Genomic DNA, 20,158 nt, shown 5'->3' on the forward strand with positions numbered 1-20,158 from the left:
TAATTCCTATAATAAAAACCAATACGAGAGAATCGCTTTCGATTAAAACCAGCCCTGGCGAGTCCCGATACCTCCTACACATCGCAATTGCAATAACGCCAAGTACGTCGAATCGGCCCCAACAAGGGTAACTTGTCGAACACATACGAACAGCTTTAGTGGCGCGCATCTTTAATTCCGATTAAACGATATCGCACTTCCGAGATAGGTATTCTATAAATCCTCGGGTCATAAACTCCGAGTAATTACTCGTAGGGAAATAAAAATAGCCGATATAAGAAGAGCGACCACAATGGCCGCCGCGGAAGACAACGCGATGTACTCCTCGCAAGATGGCCGCCGGGGATTCGCCGAGAAGAACCCGAAAAATCGGCATACACTTAGTAGATACCGCGAAAAAGTATTAACAAAGGGAAACAGGCCGACAATTAACGTAGGATATCCGAGGAGACTAAGAAGACGAGTCCTCGTGGGCCTGGAATATCTTTGGATAAGCGTTATCACGACGGCTGCTCTTCAGGGCGTCTTCGTGCTCGCCGTCGAGGCGAATTGCAAGGACGTGACTGTTTTGGGTAAGGACGCATTTACTCACAAAGTTAGGGTAAGCGGGTAATTAGCGCGGAATTTCGGGACATTAAGGACTTTCGAAAGTTCCTCGCGTTTTAGGGGGATTTTTATTCTGGGCTCTCTGGGAGAGATTTCGATTATTAGGGTGATAAGGGGTATCGTTAGAAAATTGAAAACTTTTCACGGGACTTCATTTCAGAATCTGGAGTTCCCTGCGAACTTAGACAGAGTATCCTGAAAGCTCATAACGAGCTGCGAGAAAATATTGCTGCTGGTCTTGTTAAAGGCCAACCACCTGCGGGAAATATGCTGGAAATGGTAAAACTGCGTAATGATACCTAGCGAATAATTAATTAACAATATACTAGCGCGTCGTTAATTCTTGAGAGCGTCCTCACTAAACGATACGATTGACGAAAGAAATTTTAACTCCGTTCTGGGAAATTATTTCCTTGAAAGAAAAATCGATTTTCCTCTCAGTGCACAATTGCATTTACTTTATGCAGTACTGGGATGACGACCTGGCGACAAGTGCTCAAAATTGGGCAAATCGGTGCAATTTTGCCCACAACCCATCAACGGACAGGAAAGTAGGTAGGTTGTGTACCAACAATATATCACTGATAAGCAATTACGCGTTTTACTATCACCCTTTATCAAGAAATAATAAATGAAGAAAAATTCGAGAAGCCTCTCAGGAGTCTGATATTTTATTTCCAGGCAGGTTTGAAATCGGACAGAACATTGCTGAATTGAAATCACTGAGTGCAGCAACATCGGCTGATAAAGAATTCGAGTTGGTTATCAAAACCTGGTTCAACGAGCACAAGAATTACAAATTTGGACAATCCGTTTCCGCTTCGAACAACGTTGAGCATTATACCCAAGTGAGAAACCAAGTTGTGGTGTGAATCCAATGTTGAATTAAAACCGGAGGTTTATGATATTAAATTATTTTTAACGCGTAAATAATTTACTTCCAGATAGCTTGGGCGACAACGGAACGCATCGGTTGTGGCTCTACTCTTTTTATTACAAAAGACAATAAGAGGAACCGAATATTCATCTGCAATTACGGGCCCAGGTGAGTAAGACGTACCCTAAAAAGTTAATAATAAACATACACTAGTAGCTGCACTATTTGTTTATAGAAATTGTTTACTTGACTTTAATTTAAGTAAGCCACTTTTTACATGTCTGCAGGGGAAACGAATTAGGGCAATCGCCATACAACCCCGGAATGAAAAACTGCCCCTCTTCCTTCAAAGCCTCGAAACGTTATCCTCATCTGTGCAGTAAGTATTTCTTATTCCCTAATTCCGACCCAAAGTTCCCTTCACCTCGATGATTAATTAATAAGCCCATTGAATCCTCAATTTATAATTTATTTATCCCCCAGGCCCGAATAAGGAACCCCGAACTCGTTGCTCGCCGAGCGCGGGTGGGAAAAACAAAAGGAAAGGATTAAGGAAAAGTGAAAGACAATTAGCCAGGCAAAATATAATGACAGGATTCTCCATCGGAAGTTCCTTAGACGATGATTCCTTGGAAAGTTGGAGAGGCAGGAATTACGAGGAAGACTTCTCTTCGGAATACGACGAAGTGCCTCTATATCGAGGATTAAATAATAAAGGACATCCCGAAGAGGATGATAATCCTAATAACCCACCTTATTATCCTGCAATTAGCCAGGTATCGACGAGAAGAACCGAAAATGTAAATTATTTCAACGGGGACCTCGAAATCAAGGATTTACCCCAAGCGAAGGAAGAGTCCTTGGAAGGAGGTCATGCGCCGGAAGTGCGAAGGTTCGATTTAGAATTCGACGAGGACATTGAGGATTTCAGTTCGGATAAAGGAGTAATTCCTCCGGACGAGTCCTTCGATACTCCCTTTGAAGCCGAGACAACGGAAATCCTCGATATTAATCGGGATCAAAGCTTGGATCCGAATATCCAAGATGGCGGACAGGACCTCGGCGAAGACGACTTCTATTACAGAATTCTCGCCAATGCGGATTACAGGCAGAGCGAAAATCGAAATCTGTTCAATCCTAATGTAGAAGAAGTCGAGGAAAAGGACGAAGATGCCCAGAAGAGTAATTACAATAGATTTCAATTGGAATCGATATCAGGAAATGGTAATTCTAGCAGGCAGGACGAAATTGGATCCGTCGAGGGTTTAAGTACGATAACCCCATTGTTAAGGAAACTGGTCGAAAGTCCCGGGAAAAGTACCGGAGAAATTGAAGAAAGACGGGAAGATGATGGTAATGAAGGGAATTTGGAGGTCAGAAAATCATACCCCGTTTACAATGTCCAGGACTCGGGAGACGAGATGGAAAGTCGGAACCTCGGCGCGTATAATAATTCGGAATTGAGGAGTTCATTGAACAGCGACGACAATTCGAATTTTTATTTAAGGAGAATGGATCAGCAAGGACAGGTGGAAAGTGAAAACCGATACATTTACGGGACGGCTTTCAGGATATTCGACGACTTCGGGCAGGAAGTGCAACAAACTGGTTACAGGAAACTTTTGATACCGCAAAATATCCAGAATAATAATTCTACAAAATTCTCGAGCAACAATGGAGATCAGCCTGGCCCGGAAAAAAATCCAAGCCAATTCGAGGAAAGGAAAAATCGCGAGGTAAACGAGCCCGACTTCAGAAAATCTGGAAATGACCAGATCCTTAAAGAAATTGCGGAAGAAAATGACGAGCAACATAATATCCAAGCTCGAAAGGATGTAATCGATACCGAGATCCAAAATGGAAAATATGACGATAGGATCGCCGCGGAAAAAAATTCCGGGATCACAGAAAATGATTTTACGAAATTAAGTCCCGAGAAAATCCAACCACGAGAAGCAGGAAATCCGAACAGGGATTCCGATGAAGCTTCAAAGGACGAAGAAGTGAAAACAAATGATAAATTAGACGCAAGTGTAATACCAGATTCGGATGTAAATGGCGCTCGCTATCTTGGAAAAAATATCAACAATGACGCCGAGGTTACAGAAGAAGAGTATAAAAATGCCGAAGGGGGTGGAAGCGACCTGGAAGGAATTAATAATGAGAATGATAACATGGACGAAGGTGTTGATAACACCGATGGAGGTCAACCGGCAGATAATATCAAAGGTATAAAGTTTAGGAAATTAGGGGAGAGTTCGAGCATAGAGTCCAGAGTCGAAGAAGAAGACGCCGGCTTGAGGAGACAGAACAGCTTGAAATATAAATTACTAGGTCTTAGTGATATGGAAAAATTAAACGACTGCGAGAACTCCCGTCCGCGAAGCCTGCACCTCAGTATAATATTGTAATGCCGGTAGAAATATTAATATATCGAATTATAAGAGATTCAATTGCCTTCTCTCGCGCGGCCATCTTGTATATGCCATCGCAAAGTACGCGAGGATTGTAATGACCTCTTCTTTTCGGGCAAATCATGTTCCAGGATAATGGATCATCTAATTTCCGTGCAAACGAGGAATCCTTTTTGGTTTAATGTCAAGACTAACCAGCCAGAACTGATTTGAAGGGACTCGGAAGGATTCGTAACGAGGCCGAATGCAGCTGCGAAGCCGACATTGTCTCATTTTTTTTTTTTTTACGTGGGGAGGTTCTAAATAAATATTCCATGAATGAAATTTCTCAAAAAATTCGCCACTACCAATGACATTACGCTATGCAAATAACTCTACCACGCCGAGAACAAAAAAATTCCATGCTACCGGAGAAATATTTCTTTGAACAATACCATATTAAATTCAAAGAAATCATTTTCTCGATCCGAAGAATCATTAACCATCGCTTAAATAGTATTTATTTCTATTTTAAAATGTATGCACAGCAGTATAGATATTCACAGTTAAGTTTTGATTTACAGTTCTGTATACGTGTGTGTGTATATATATATATATCTTTACAATTCGCAATGAGGTAAATCTAGATTATCAAAGATTACGGCTGGGTAGTGTAGATGAAAGTCAAATTGATAAACTTACAATCTAGGAGCCTTCGATATAACAAGATTCTCGATTTTAATCACAGATCGTATAGAACGTCGGCCATTAAGGAATTTTCATTAAACCTCTCTTTAAATTGAATAAAAAGATATATTTATATTTTCCTACCCAGAATTATTTATTAAACGAACGTTTCAAATTACTGTTTCAATGTCCGGTGTAACATCTATGACATGATCGCACAAATATATTTGGCTGGAAACTCTGCCGAGTTCTATCAGTGATTAGACCACATACAAGACGCGGAAAAATTAATTGCGCCTTGTTTTATAGTTTAAGCATGTCGCGATATCGTTTAAGAAAAATTCCCTAATATGCCAACGAGCCGAGACCAACGATAACTAGTTGAAAACTAACGCATCGATTATTGGAAATTCGTAATGCTTCGTAAAATAGATTTATTCCTCGCTTGCTTATACTTTGTGCAATTGCGTGGCCGTTTGTTTCCCTCTGATTTCAGTACGTCGATCGGTTTAGTACGAGGATCCAAAATAAAAAGAAAAGAAGGGAAAGAAATTACCAAACAAGATATATATANTATAAAAGAAAGAAACAATACAACGCCTCCAATTTCTGATAACTGAGCAATTTACGAAGGGAAATGTCGTTGCGCCATTTCTAAAATAATGGAATAATTTTGTTCGGAGCATAAATTGAAATTAAAATTGCATATCGCGTTATCGATGCAAATCTGCTTTACTTTTAAGCGTACAAGGTCTTAGAATATTCAAGGCTTAATAAACGAGACCTTCGACGCCACTTCCGCGTCTCCTTGAAAAGGTCGCGCAAGAGGAGCGCCTCTTTGGCTGATAAAGGTTCCGATAAGATGCCGCGAAATTTACCTCGTCTATTGGCAATTGTTTAATTATGCACGGATACACATTCATCTCTCGGAGGATAAACACAGCCCTCGTTTCTATTTCGGACGTTTTGGGAGGTAAAAAAGCGTGCACTTGCGAGATTCCTTTGTTACGTCGCATTGTCGACGACCAAGCTCTACAAAAGTTAAAGCCCACGCTTAAGGATCGAAGATATGACAAATTCGTGCGATCGCTGCTGCATTGTCACATAGAAAATTACACGTTACAATTTTTTTTTTTTTTTTTCGACATACATAAAGGAGCTACACTCGCAAAACCATTTCAATTATTCCCTTGACTATCGCACCAGAGCGCCGGACAGATGGCGCCACATTTGAAAATGGCGACCGCACGAACTTGAAAGAATCCACTCGAGCGAGGAGAATTGCAGACGGAAATGTTGCATTAGCGAGTGTGCCATTATCGAACAATTAATCGAGGACAGATTGGTGTTCTCAGCCTTTAAAAGAAACGCAGTTGGACTCGCTTCGAACTCTTCGCGTACTCGAAAAGAAGAAAAAGAAAAAAAAACTCGCCCATGTTCGCAGATACGAAAACCGACATCGGAGTCGGACGATGTAGTCATAAAATTGCAATTAAACGCGCTAAAATATATAATTCGCGTGTTCAATCGAGGAATGCCGACCTATTTGCACCTTTCACATGAAGAAAATTGCAAATACCGTAAACGACGCTCTTCCCTATCGCAATACCATGATACATCGATCCGTATTACAATTACGAACGTCAGTGGGTACTCGTAATCCCTTGGAACCATTTTGTACTTCGTTGGCCTCATCAGGAGTGTCGACGTTGTTTATCTTTTTTATCGAACGTTGATGGAAACGAGGTTCTACCAGAGATGAATCGAGAGACGGCTTTAAAGATTTCCACAAACTCTGCGACCTGTCTTCCTCCGGATTAAATTGTACGAGGTAGGAAATGAAGAAATCATCGGCTTGAATTAAATTCCAGAGACCCTAAGACCTGTCTCTCTCGGCCTAGGATCGCATAATTTCTTAAATGAACAAATTCTCGATTCTAATTAAACTCCAGATAGGGCGAACCGTCTCTCTTCATCGCAGGTCTTATCATAGCGTTATCGCGAGCGAACTCTACCGCCAATCATAGCCGAACATTGTAAACTCTTCTGGGAGCTCTTCTAGCTAGGAATCCGGGGAATAGCGACGTCTCCGAGTTGCTCTGCCGAGATACTTCCGCGATGACCGACGCAGTTCGGTAGTTGCGAGATTCGCCTAGCTCGGCCGATTTAGGGCCGCCCTGGCGGCAAATAGATACACTACTGGGAGGTCTAGGTCGCTAAAAGCTCCTCTAGCAGCACCTAGCACGATGTTAATGCCCAATAGCCGCCTGGAACTTGGGCAAGCAGAGACCGAACTTGGTCTCGATCCCTGTGAAGATGGGCAGAGCTACTTGATAGCCACCGATGTGGTCCGGGTTGGTAGAACGAATCTCGTCCGCCACTCCCATGACGGGGACCTTCTGCTCCGAGCCGGTTGGCCGGCTGCAAATAATCGAACCGAGTTATTAATCGACCCCCCCGGATGTTCTCTCCAGTAATTCCGAATCTGGAACTGCCATGCCCATGCTCGTTGTCTCTCTGCCGATCTTCAGGTTCAGAACGCGACGGAGTCTCACGGCAAGAACATCTAATCCTCACGCGAGAAGAGACCGAGTATCTTTACGTGCGAATAAAAAAATAAAATAAATCCCCGATATCTATCCTCGTCCTATGACATACAGAAAGCAGAACTTCGGTGGACAGAGATCCTTAAACTACTCTAATTGCGTCCACGTCGGAAATTCAACCTCGATACTGGGAAATAAGTCTAGGCAGAATAAAAAAAAAAAGAGGCAAGCGCAAGATAATGGATGCAAGGAATATCGAGGGACACTCACGATCCTCCAAAATCGACGACGAACAGCCTTTGCAGTAATTCGTAGGTGAACAGGGTGACTCCGAATTGGGGGGACGATCTGAATACTCGAGCTGTAATTAGACATTGCATCAAGTACAGAGATTAAGGTGCGACATTCGGCATAATTTCCCTCCTTCGTTATCGACAACACAAAAGATCTCGTTATATTCGCCTACGGCGAGGATCTCCTCTCAGAGTCATGGGATGATAAGATGCGTTTTATAATCGAAAGAGATAATTAAAAAACACCCGTACCGGGGTTTGAATGTTTCATCGATGACAAAATGCAGAGCATGAACTGTGAAGATTAATTCTAGACTCCTCGTAAATGCTGGAAATCCTATTTTAGTCACTGTTCAGTATATCTCATCACCCAAACAAATGCGTCAGAGTATTAGGGATTATTTAAATCAGAAGTGAAGAAAAATAAAAAAATAAAAAAAAGAGCAAACGAGTAGGATCAACTTCGAACGAACAAATGGACGGTCAAGTTTTGGAGCACCCTGTGAATGGAAATTCAAAGATATAAATATAAATCGATAAATGAGAATTAATTAGGATCAGCATTTAAAATCGACGTACTGCTTATACCGAGGAAAAAAAATTATTTTCATTGAAGATTTAATTAATTGTTTTTTTTTTTTTCCCTTTAAGTCATTCACAGAGTGTTCCGAATTTCGGACTCATCGCCCTGCGCTGTACAAGGCCTTGACGAGACGAAGACGACAAACGTGAAACACCGTTTAACAAAGGCAACAACAGAGGGTGAGAAAGAGACAGAGACAGAGTACTCACTGATAAGTAAATCGCCGGGTCATAATTGAGGCGGAAGAAAGGCCGACGAATGCAGCAGGGCCGAACCCCGCGCATGCAATCGACCATCAGAAAATATTACCAACTGCCTTAATTTCTCTACGACCTAATTACATTTTTCTCTACGCGTCTATGTACACTAGATGCTACATACAGCAAGTGGCAGAGAGGTCTGCGTACCTCCCAATTGCAACATATCCCCCCGAAGCATAGATAAAAAAAAAATAAATCTAGTACCAGATGAGGTGAGCCTCAAAGCTGACGTACAAACATTCAGGAGGTGGGATACGAAAAGACTGCAAAAGCTGGATTTCCTCCTGTACGAAGCTTTTCTCAATGTGTGCCAAATCGTTTGAAATTTCGCCATGGAAAATTTAAGACGCGTATATGAACAAATTTATGTAGGTATAGGATGCTTTAAGAAGTACCCCACGTATGTAATTTTGCCATACGGGGTACAAGTATAAGCTTTGCAGTCTTCAGCGTATTTAATACCCCTTAAAGTATCGAAATATACGACTGAGATAAGAAAGCGTGATAAAGGGCAGGAACGCTCGTAAGTTCCGCTCTTCAAGGTCATACCTGATGCGCCTTTCCAGAAAGCTCTCGCACCCTCCTCCTTGTAAATCTTTCGTGCACAGTCCACGAGTCCATTGTACGTCGTCTGGCCTTGCCTCGCGACGACCTGGGAACAATGACGAATTATCATAAGATTAGTACAAATGTCTATACAAAACGAGGAAGTACCAAAGGAGAAACTATGCCGTGCATAGAACTCGGTCTTCAAGTAGAGAAACGTTAACCCCCTCACCTGTAATCTAGTCTTGATGACGTCAGCAGGTGTAACCAGAGCAGCCGCAGGTACTCCAGCGATGGCCCCAGAAGCGAGGAGCGACAACGGGGTGTTGTACCCTCCCTCGTCGGCCATTTGTGCTTTCGTGTGCGCATACATGGGGAAGTATATCGCACTGAACGGTACGTCTCGTAAAAAGCAAGCTCTAGCCCCCTGTAAGCATGAAAGAGATAAGAGACCTCGAGGACATCCTGGATGACCCGAAAGCCAAGCCGAGAGTCTTCACCTTGTAAAGCCCGAAGAGACCCAGCTCCTTGACCACCGACCACGCCTTGACCTTGGACCCTCCAGCTATCTCTCCGGCGACCTGGAGTCGTATCTTCACTATTTCCAGGGGATTCGTGAAGATCACCTGCGAGCCTCCGGCCTGGAATAAAAAAGAACGCATTTAAGCGCCGTATGAGAAGCAGAGATATTTCAGATCTCGGAGACGACGTTGATCGAAATCGGGGTTTCCATCGACATCGCTCGGGGGCAACTTCGCAAGGGTCACTTACGCAAGCCCCGGAGATGATCTCCCCGGCCAACGGGAGGTTTCCATTCTTGTCCATGAACTTGTCGCGCACGAAGTCGTTTACGGTGAGCTTGATCGCCTTTTCAGGGGCGACTCCCATCAACTGAGGCACCAGTCCTCTGTAGAGCCCGAAGAAGCCCTCGTGTCGGATGACCTGTCAAACGCGGGACACCAGCTTCATCATTAATCATGCAGACAATCGTCCGTAGGGAGACTTTTCGATTCCAACCTTTTTGCAACAGTCAATGCTATTCTTGTACATGAGTTCGCCGATGAAGGAGCCCGTCCTCTGGTTTTGCATTCGAGTCTTCACCAGATCTATCGGATAGACCGCCGTGGCTCCGACGGCTGAAACGAAACGTGACGGAATGGACAATACGTCCAGATATTAAATCAAGAACGAATCCGCGAAAGACCATCTTGAATAATTAAGGCCCTTAAGGGGATGCGAAAGCGGTATCTTCAATCGTTCGCGAAGCTAGGAAATATCGAAGACTCACCTCCTCCAACGGAACCAAGTACAAACCGATAGCCGCTCTCCAGGATTTGGATGAACACGCCACGTTCCTCCGGGCTCTGAAGTAAAAAAATGTTGGAATAAAAAAAAAAAAAGTTGCCGACGAGTACCATGAACTAAAGGCGCCTAAGAAGATGGTCTTTCGACCGGACTTACCGACACGGCTTTGATCTCCGCCAGTCGTTTAGTGATCTGCTTGAAATACTGCTCCGGCGTGATCACCACGAGGTCGTTGTAGACGATTTTCCTGCAAGTTGAAGACACAACCGATGCAATTAACGGATTTAAATAGCTGACAACATGCGTAATGAATGTCCAGCGAGGACCAACTAAGGAATATTTTAACACTGCTCGAGGGCATACGAGGTTTTAAAAAAGTCGTGGAGAGAGAAAGAGAGCTCGGCGAATGCCGGCAAAAGAAATGGCAAAAGGTGGCAAAGCATCCCGTGTCCCCAGCCAAGATGGGCCAAACGTGATTTTCATTTATTAATCGCACCTTTAAAAAATACATTAAATATTCTTTTCATTAACTATTGATTTCTTTTATTCGCACGTTCGGCCCATCACCGGGAACGCTAACGGAGGAGTACGGTCCTAAAGGCAGAGATCCTAGCGGCGGGTGCAGGAAGTTCGCGACAGAGTTCCTTCGGAAAATGGGAAAAGACGCACCCGCAAAGCGAGCCTCGCTCAGCTTCCCCAGTGGACCTGATATCCGAGCAGCGTAAACACGTAAAGAGATCATTCTCAGTCGAGGAGAGTGAAACTTCCACGTAAACCCGAAAAGACAGAACAGAAGTACACGGTGTACGTCCGTTAGCTCTTAGCTATCTTTCTCTACGCATAGAAAGGTGTGTGCACGTATACATAAATACGGAGATATTTCAATACATGTCCACGTATACATTAATACAAAAATATATATATACATATCCGTATACATGTACACACGGTGGACCACTCTCGGAGTGATTCCCCTTTTGCATATAAAGGGTCCTCTTCGCCTCACCTTACGCGCGACATCATCACCCGGTCACCGGAGTTCGTTCGGATGATGAGTGGATGAGTGGATGATGAATGATGATCCGGTCTAACGATAGCTTTACGTGAGATTTCGTGCTTTTCGACGACCGGCTACGTGGACGAGAATGCCAAGCAGAGATATCCTATCTGAAATAGATTGGCTTGCGTCTGGATCTCCGACACCAGAGCGACCTATCGTTCCACGTGACCTTCCTCGAGATAGAGAAGATATACCCGAAGAGGGTTTCCCATCTTCTATCGGCAATGTCAAAGGACTCACCCGGTCTGGTGGAGCAGGTCGCACAGGTGGAAGAGGATGTCCACCTCCAAGGGCGTGATCTGCGACATCATCTGCGCCGAATGGAGGAACTCCTCTGAAAATACGTCGTTACCTCGGGTTAAGATATGACCATTTCGCTTCGATATGAACTAATAATTGGTATTCCGACCTGCGATCGACGCACCCGTGGACCAGAGATAGAACGAGGTGGTAAAGCTAGAATGAAATACACCGAGTGGAGGGTTCACTTGCGCGTAAAGTGATCCTTTTTTTTTTTTCGCTCGGTAAATGAAAACTTCCCAAGAAAATCATACGCGGTATCGTACTATCAATGGTCCCACGATGCGGTATCCGCAGTTTGCTCCGTACCTTTGGTGACTTCCTGATTCCTGTGGCCGTTGGTTGCATTCAGGTAGATACGTTTGATCAGCTCCATGTTATTGAGTAGCGAGTTAAACGCCATGAAGTACGGAAAACTTACTTTCCTCCCGGACTGACCGATATTCACTGCCTGCGATGTGCCGTTTCGATTTTTACTTCAATTCGCAAGTCTAGACGCCGGCTAATTTCGTTTATAAATCTGGATATAGAGACGAGATCGTGCATTTCAATCTAAACGCGTCTCCGGCGATGCGTGGATATATTTCAACGTCATCGACGGGATCAAGGAGCCACTTCGAGATGTCGGCTCGTTGAACCGCGGGGAAAAAGTAGCGGGTAGGAAGCAATGACATTAAAGAGCCAACGAGGGTACTTGGCGCGGGACTCGATCCACAATCGTGGCTTCACCCTTTCAAAAGGGTGCCAACTACGCGGCCATTAATCGTAGGCACTTCGAAACCTGGCCAAAGTGGTCCGTAAATGTTTGCAAGAGCCGATCAAAGCGACCGCGGTGTACGTAGAACCTAGAGGGGCCTTTTAATTACCTCGCCTTGTCCCTCGCCCGAAGGAAGGACGTCATTTCTCTTATATAAGCGAGCACCAAGGGGGAGAAGATTTATAAACGAAAGTAGCGAAAGCTATCGCTAAGAATCCTATCCCTTAGCCAAGCGCTACCCTTAAGAGTCCAACGACGACAGGGAGGTGTTCCAGTCCGACGTCAACTTACCGCGACGAGATTTCGTTTCACCTCCTTGGTGAGCAGATGGCTCTTAATACTAAGCATGATCTCGTGGAAGTCCATCGCCGAGATGAAACCCGTGCCCTCCTTGTCGAATTTCTTGAAGGCCTCCGTCGCGTACTCCTCGTGGAAGTCCTGAGAGAATAAAGACGCTCAGTCTCCGTGCCGATAGAGATACTTTACAAAGTCCCTACTCGAACGGCTAAAAATGTCGATGTCAACTCACGTGAAGGAACTGACTGAATTCTGCATAGCTAATGAGTCTCTTCTTGTCCTTCCCGAAGTACAGCTTGATAAAACTGCTCTCCATGTTGAACGGCATCCTTTGGTGCAGAACGGTCTTCTTCATCACCTCAGCGAACTCGTCTGCGGATCGATAATCGTTAACCCATAGTATCGTTAATACCGCTTATTAGATCGATCCATAATAATTTACCAAACGCAACCATTCCATTTCCATTAGTGTCGAATAGTTGGAAGGCAGTCTTATAGAGGGCGTCCGGCACGCAGAGGAGGCCCTCGAACGCCTGAAATTCGGTGAACGAGATGAGCCTGAAAATAGAAAAAAAAAATACCGCTGAAGTTGGAGCTTTGTTTATGCTAATTTCATTTACGTGCGGGCGTTGTTATCATAAATATACAATGCGTACCCATCTTTGCTGGTGTCGACGATGCCAGCGAGGAGTCTGACGGAATCGGGATTGTAATCGGCATCCTTGTAAAGGCCAAGGTAAGTTCGTACAAAGTCGCAAGGGGTCATGAATCTCTCGCCATCCTTCTCCTGCGAGGCATACTGCAATAACGAGCACAAATTACTGTGATTACCTGCGAGCTAACGGAGGTACAAATATATCCCTCAGTCATCTTCGTCCGTTCCGCGCGAAATACAAGGTAGGTACACAAAATCCATTGTAAACCGTACACGCTGAAAATTATTTACTTCATTGCCTGAGACGAAGAAAAAGATTTATATAATAAAATCGGTGTACATGAAATTAGGTTCACTCGAAACTATACACGAAATGAAACGATTTTGGTGCGATGAAGAGATTTCCATTTCCAGCGTGTACATTTAAAAAATGGGGAAAGTGTATTGTCGATTGTTTATCTGCCAATCTGATCCGCAGACGTGTAGATTGGGATTAAAGAAGGGGACGAAGGTCGATGTTCATTAATAATTACCTGGTTGAAGATTTCATAGAGCCGATCACTGTTCGCACGCTTCAGATATCCGGGACCCTGAAATGGATAAAAGGACTTCAATCGAAACTCGAGGGTCGCAAAAGTAGACAAAAGTTGGCAAATGTCGTGACAAACGAGCGACCTTGACCGCGAGCAGAGTAAACAAAGTATTTTCTTCCGAAAGGCGTCTAGGAAACGGAGAATCGATTATCTCGAATCTCGACCAGGGCTTATCATTGATTACGGTGCCGTCGACAATGTCTATTACTTACAAGAGGCATAAAAACCTATTATTGAAATAGGATCAACTTTTCATTCGGACATTAGAAACTGGATTTTAAATACAGATCTACCGCGAGCTTTTACAAGCACCATTACACGTGCACCCGACTAAGGAAGACTTAGAAGCACGCAAATGTGATAAATCCACGTGACCGCGAATCGTCGACCTCGACGCCATCCTTGACCGAGGCGGTCATCACCTCGATTGACCTTAACCTCGAAAAGCTCGCACGTGGAGATCGGATTAAACGACGGGAATCGGCACGTTCTCGCTTGCACTTACGTTAGTCGAATCCGAACCTTTCGCGAGAGGTCTTCGGGACTATAAAAAATAAAGCAAGATTGCCATACGAGCGGGCACCACGTGACGAGTCAGATGACAGGTCACATGATCAGTCACGTGGTCGATCACGTGGTCGCCACGTGGCGCGCCGATGTCTCCCTGCTGACAGTTAATCGCTCGTACTCCACGGAGAATTTCAACGCGATATATACGTATAAAAAAAAAATAGAAAAAATAAAAGAGTTACGTACGTAAGTCATCGCGATTACTGGGTAGAGCTAACATTTTCAGGGAGACCTATATAGCGGAGTTTTGCGGAATGGAAGTTTTATCGGAAAGTGGATAAGACTGGTTTTTGCACTGACTCATCGCTTGTGGAGTGATCTTTCTCCCAGAGATGGTCTTCAGAGTTCCATTAGTGACTCGAAATGCAATAGAAAGATGCACGATGTTTACGCGTGAGTCCCGTAATCAGAGGTCGAAGGAGGAAAACTTGTATCGGCGGTCGTAAAGAATTATCGCCGAGCGGGATAGGAAAAGAGAACATGCATAAACATTCCTATAAATGAATAATCCACGGGTTAATTATTAACGAGGCTCGCATTTCCACGCATCGATTCCCATATCCCCTGTTTTTCCCCAGGACTCGAGCTGGCCCTAACCTACGACTACACGTTAAATTTTTTTATTACGCGAAAAAAACACTTGGATTTTATTCACTGTACCGCTTTGACGATACTCATATTAACTTTAAACGTACTCTCGTATTCGGCATGGTGGTTCGCCCTCTACGTAAGTACACGACCCGCGACTGCGCAGTCGGTGCACCCTCTTAAGTGAATACGCGACCCGTAGGGTGGGTGGTTGATTCGCCCTCAATATAAAGAGACAACTTGGGCTCGATCGACGCGCCCTCTAGGAAAATCCGCGACCCGCAGAGAGCATGCGCAGTAGCCGAATTTCGTCCGCGCGTCGCGCACGACTAATGGGACCAAACTGGAGCTCGTTCCCGTCCGGCCCTACGAAAGACACGGATCGTTCTTTCCCTCCCACTGGCCGTCTTCCTCTTTCCCCCGTTCTAGTAAGCTGATTAGAGGCACCGCTCTGAAAATACTCCGCTCGGTCGCGACTGATTACGCGAAGTCGGGGCCGGTGGGGGGGGGGGGGGGGGGGGGGGGGGGGGGGGGGGACGGGCACGTGTTTTAAAAAAGCCTTAAAGCGCCGTAGACCTTACTACCGGCTTTAAGAACGAATGGTTACCAGGTATAAAGTGCAGGCAGTTAATGCCTTATGAATTTAACTGAGGATTCGTTAACCCGAGATTACCGTGATACCCCTTGATCGCGATTAGTTAACCTCCGATTAGTGAAACTCGGGTGGAGGAGACAGGAGTTTCGCGCCAAGTTGCCCAACACCCTACGCGGTCCATTTGCGACGTTCATGGGGATTAAATTAAATTCACGGTTTAATTAACACCGCAACTGGAAATTGAATCGGGCATTTTATCCGCACAGTTGCATCTCTTCGCCGGACGTGTCGATTGTTAATTAAATAGTAAATTATCCCGCGAAGGTACTCGAGCAGAGAGGCGCGCAAGTGTGCGGTTCAAAATGTAGGTTAATTGCGCGTTTAACGTACGAGGGCGCTGGTTTCATGATCTGAATATGGAACGCAAATTGCGCATACCTCGGTACGGCGCTCGGTGCGCATGTATGCACCCTGAATTTCTAGTCATCGGGGATAATTCTGCTTTGTTGATCGTGAATAATTATTAACAGGTGCACGGTCGCGACACTCCGCGCCAAGAGAAGCAAGCTTCGTCGACAGTGATCTATTAGGAAAACCATTCTCGGCCGGATGGACCAAATGCACCGGAAACGAAAAAAAAAAAAAAATCCATGGAACCAGGAAGCGACCGTTTCACGTCAAATGAACAATTTCTATATACTCAAGTTTTAAATAAATTAAATTTCACGGTCAATTGCCTAGTCCTTCGGAGCACTACTACTGCGCAACTACATTCTGCCAAATAACAATTAAGCGCGTTTAAACGTTATTATCGCGCGTCCCGGTATTTTGCAACTACGAAAACGCACTACAATGATGCATGCGATTTTTATACATTTTATACATTTTATACATACGAGGCAAAAGACACGTCGTGATTGCTAACAACAATATCGTAACAATTATAATAGAATGTTTAGTTGTTAGCCAAGACTTGGTTAATCAACTGGATGGATCGAAAATCATTGTTAAACAAGTAATGACTAATTCGACTAATTCGCTAATCGACTTAACACAGATTAGGCGCATTCTCTTGCGTTTTTGTGCAACTTAAACACAACAATAGAGAAAACCTTACATACCCCTTGAAATACTACTCCACGTTTCTCCTGATAACAGAAAAGACAGTGGAAGTTAAGTAAACCTGATATCGGCATAAAAAGTCGCTACTGATATCATCGATTGTGGAAATGCAATTTTTTTTTTTTTTTCACCCAAGGTCATTATTCCCAATCTCATATTCTATTTCATATATATAGAATGATCCTTTCATAACCCTTTAAATTCCGAGGATCTAGATTTTCAAAATAAAATGTATGTCTCTGTAACTTTTTTTTTTTTTTTTAAGGATACTTGACATTTGCATTCATTCGAGCCAGAACGTGGAGTTACGATAAATGCGAGAGATAGTGATAAGAGGACTCTCTCCGAGGGGTCAAGTCGCTGCTCCCGGAAAAACACAATGGAAAAAGAAAAGCTAGGAAAAAGATAACCGAACTATTTTAATCCTTTCTTCTTCTTTTTTTTTTGCTGCACCGAGATAATCTACGAAATCGAGTACGACTCGTTGCGTCACGTATATTGTATAAAGGGTCACGTTTATTGTACAAAGAGAAAGAAAATTTATCGTTAAGAGAAATGTTCGCAGATGTTATCAGAATGAACTTTTCTGCCGGATAATGACGGGACATTACGATTTCTGATTTTCTAAATGACGGGATCTGTTGTTCCCAGCTATTGACACCGATAGAAATGTTCTCTTATCAGCGATAGCAATTGAGCAACGCACTCACGGGCCGAGATTTCGCAATCCGCAGATAATTCACGTCAATCGCTTCGCGGGGGTCCAAACACGATTAGGAGAGACAATAGATAAGAGTATATCTCGGCTCGGTGGATTGCATTAATAATTGAAAAAGAAACAGGAAACCGCGACCCCGAGTCACCCCGAAAACATCCACGGCTCGATTACCATTCGACAATTGAAATTAAATGTTCACCAACACTGAGGATATTTAATAATTGAACATATGCATCCACAGAGAACTCTTTAAACAGATTTCATAGACGACGTATCCCTCGGTACGCGAGACGCGGCGTTGACGCGACACCGGTGTGACGCGCCGTGACGCGATAACGCGGTGGCATTGAATTTCGATCGGCCGACGCGTGCCGCAAAGTATTAGCATAGCGCTCATCCTTTGCGCTCCACCGAGCTCGAAATATTTTTAGCGGCATCCTTGCTAACCCGACACGTGGCGATACCCCGGGAAACACAGGAGGAATAAAAAAAGGAAAGTCGACTAAAAAAAAAAATAAAACTGAACGAGAGTTAACGACAGCGAAACCTTCGCCCCGATTCATTTTCATCCCACCGCTTCGCTTCGCTTTTATTAAAATGCCGAAGCGAGGCGATTAATTGCACAAGCAAGGTCACCCGATAAGAGTATCCCTGGGAGCAACAACTAGACCACTCGTTATAATGACGCAAACCCCCGAATGATAGCAAAATGAAAGAAAAAATAAATAAACGGGTTCGCGCGTTCGATAAGTCGATTAAACGATTTAAAAAAGAAAAAAGAAAATCGGGGAAGAGAAACCGCCTTTCGCTTCTTCCTCCTCTTCTCCAAAGTATTCCATTAAATAATTCTTTCTTACACTAAAGGAAAAAAAAAAAAAAAAATCGTATCATACACATCTTGTGGTTTTAATTACTGTCGTTTAAGAATAGAGATTAAAAAATTCCCCTTACCATCACGAGCACATTATAGGATTTTCCAAATTACCAGGCTCGAAGAATAACCCGTTGACTGATGATTGGTAATTAATTTCCGGTCGAATTACCCCGCGTCCTGTTATCGACGTTACAAACTCGAATTCGGTAAAATCTTCGCATAAAAAAGAGAAGGAAAAAAAAAAAGTGTACTTTCCCGCGAATCACGGAATTTTAATGTTGAACCTCGAGGACGGGAACGCAGAATCTCGCGGTCCGCCGTCTACGGAGACACTGTGTGCCAGTGGGCGAGGATGGCGACTATTTTCGAGTCGTCCAAATGGCATAGAGTACATTTAAAAATACAAACGACGGTCAAGGTGGTGGACGCGACACCTGCGAACCGATCGTCGTTCCCTAAAGGCCTTCCCGAATGCCTAACGTGACAATGATCGCCAAAGTAACGATAAAAGCCGGCGGCTCCGATTGTCATCTACGAGACGCCATCTTTAAATTTCTCTTCTGGTATATAATTCAGGGAATTATTATTTTATATTATTTAATATTTTGAATTATTTCGCGATATGCGGTCTGTAGGTCCGAGGGTATTCCGTCTGGGAAGCGGAAGGCCCTCCTAACCTAGAAAAGGTCCAGGGGGTATCCCCGACCCCGAGGGTCGGCCGATCGGCCCGAAAAGCGGGATTCCGGCCAATAATGCAACGAGATCGAGAGTGAGGGCTGCGGCTGTAAAGTCCCGGTGACCTCGAAACCGCGTCGGTCCTCTCTCGGCGAGACTCGGATCGATATTCGCTCCGCCAATCGGCTACCTAGGTTGCGGACGTTCCGTGTCTCTTGCGGAAGCGCGATATCGCGAGTCGGGCCCTGATTGGTCGACCGGCCCTCGCCGGTCTCTTACCATGACGTGCCAGGACATACCACTTACGCATCAAAGCAATAAACAACGCACTTACATCACGACCGATCGCGTCAGCCAGCTAATCTTTTAATCTCCACTGTTTACTCCGTCGTTAAATAACATGACTCGAGATACATTACATTTTAATCCCGAAATAGATTCCTTGGTTCGATGAATTTTTTCTTACTTTCAGTGTATAATTAACTGGAATTTATTTATTTAAATAATGTCTGCCTAACTGGCCGCGCCTTCGTTTTCGCCGGTTCCTGGCAGATCGTGAATAAGAAACGAACGATTTTATTTCTACAATTGGATTTGCGAGGGTGGGAAAAATCGCGAGGATCGTTCCTCGTTTAGTCTAGACACGGCTTTATTTCTTGAAGATTCGATCTAATGTATTCGATAAGGATCGATGTATCGAATTGTCCTCGCCCACTTTCCTGGTCCCCGGTGAGTCTTGAGGTGAGCGTAATGGCTTTAACGGCCGTTGGGGACTTGCCTAAGTTATGATGAGCCAAACTTACCCACCTCTTGGCTGGACGCTCGAACGATTAGGGAGTCCTTCAACATTCCCAGGTGAAGAACTCGAGGATTTAGTAATTCGGGCACGAGACGATCACTAGACGGTCCGGCTCGTTGCGAGGGCCGGGGGTCGAATCGGCCACTGCGTCCTGCTGTTAACGCGCACCCTCCTCGCGCGCGGTCTCACCGAATGGAACTGAATGGAACTGAACACCGAATCGTGGAACCCTTACCGTTAGACGAGGCAATGCGCCCACCTGCGGCAGATGACGCCACTCGACTGCCGGATGACGCCATCTTGGCGCGGCGGACATGCGCACCGAGACTGCGAGACAAGTAACGCCACCGGGCCGGCGATTACTTATAACCTCCCCCACTCCTCTCCGTATGACTACTGTATAGTCGTATACGTACATAATTATATTTTAATATTTAACGTTTAATAAAAATAACTTAC

The 20,158-nt window shown here is 44.4% G+C and overlaps 2 protein-coding genes across 8 annotated transcripts; one reads left to right on the top strand and one right to left on the bottom strand.

Annotated features, from left to right (window-relative positions):
- The first annotated feature begins 169 nt into the window (after window positions 1-169).
- Window positions 170-4,706, top strand: LOC105702786. 2 transcript variants are annotated; one of them, XM_012430636.2, is made up of 8 exons: window positions 170-572; window positions 767-885; window positions 1,074-1,161; window positions 1,288-1,454; window positions 1,551-1,651; window positions 1,771-1,862; window positions 1,967-3,712; window positions 4,029-4,706. In XM_012430636.2, the coding sequence occupies exons 1-8, from the start codon at window positions 293-295 to the stop codon at window positions 4,031-4,033; spliced, it is 2,598 nt and encodes an 865-aa protein (XP_012286059.1). In that variant the 5' UTR covers window positions 170-292; the 3' UTR covers window positions 4,034-4,706. The 2 variants fall into 2 exon arrangements, with proteins under 2 accessions (XP_012286059.1, XP_012286051.1); XM_012430628.2 differs by having other exon boundaries at window positions 1,967-4,704.
- On the bottom strand, window positions 4,382-19,992 carry LOC105702797 (calcium-binding mitochondrial carrier protein Aralar1). Of its 6 annotated transcripts, none has more exons than XM_012430649.2 (18): window positions 19,708-19,992; window positions 16,633-16,659; window positions 13,699-13,755; window positions 13,167-13,309; window positions 12,953-13,068; window positions 12,743-12,882; window positions 12,505-12,651; window positions 11,766-11,907; window positions 11,397-11,490; window positions 10,253-10,343; window positions 10,080-10,155; window positions 9,809-9,927; window positions 9,563-9,733; window positions 9,292-9,432; window positions 9,024-9,218; window positions 8,795-8,897; window positions 7,380-7,470; window positions 4,382-6,984 (listed from the first exon to the last, which is right to left on the bottom strand). In XM_012430649.2, the coding sequence occupies exons 1-18, from the start codon at window positions 19,747-19,749 to the stop codon at window positions 6,813-6,815; spliced, it is 2,067 nt and encodes a 688-aa protein (XP_012286072.1). In that variant the 5' UTR covers window positions 19,750-19,992; the 3' UTR covers window positions 4,382-6,812. The 6 variants fall into 6 exon arrangements, with proteins under 6 accessions (XP_012286072.1, XP_012286088.1, XP_012286081.1 ...); XM_012430665.2 differs by lacking the exon at window positions 19,708-19,992 and adding an exon at window positions 18,303-18,690; XM_012430658.2 differs by lacking the exon at window positions 16,633-16,659 and having other exon boundaries at window positions 19,708-19,991.
- Between the last annotated feature and the right edge of the window lie 166 nt (window positions 19,993-20,158).

The sequence above is a fragment of the Orussus abietinus genome, unplaced genomic scaffold (genome assembly GCF_000612105.2).
Source record: "Orussus abietinus isolate OABI.00-Male unplaced genomic scaffold, Oabi_2.0 scaffold50, whole genome shotgun sequence".
Lineage (NCBI taxonomy): Eukaryota > Metazoa > Arthropoda > Insecta > Hymenoptera > Orussidae > Orussus > Orussus abietinus.

Bases quoted from the DNA above. Each gene is read 5' to 3' on its own strand.
- LOC105702786 (XM_012430628.2), top strand. From the start codon at position 293: ATGGCCGCCGCGGAAGACAACGCGATGTACTCCTCGCAAGATGGCCGC. The intron at 886-1,073 runs GTAAAACTGCGT...TACTTTATGCAG, and splicing joins CGGGAAATATGCTGGAAATG to TACTGGGATGACGACCTGGC. The intron at 1,162-1,287 runs GTAGGTTGTGTA...TTTTATTTCCAG, and splicing joins ATCAACGGACAGGAAAGTAG to GCAGGTTTGAAATCGGACAG.
- LOC105702797 (XM_012430649.2), bottom strand. From the start codon at position 19,749: ATGTTGAAGGACTCCCTAATCGTTCGAGCGTCCAGCCAAGAG. The intron at 12,652-12,742 runs GTGAGTTGACAT...TTATTCTCTCAG, and splicing joins AATTCAGTCAGTTCCTTCAC to GACTTCCACGAGGAGTACGC. The intron at 8,898-9,023 runs GTGAGGGGGTTA...CATTGTTCCCAG, and splicing joins TCATCAAGACTAGATTACAG to GTCGTCGCGAGGCAAGGCCA.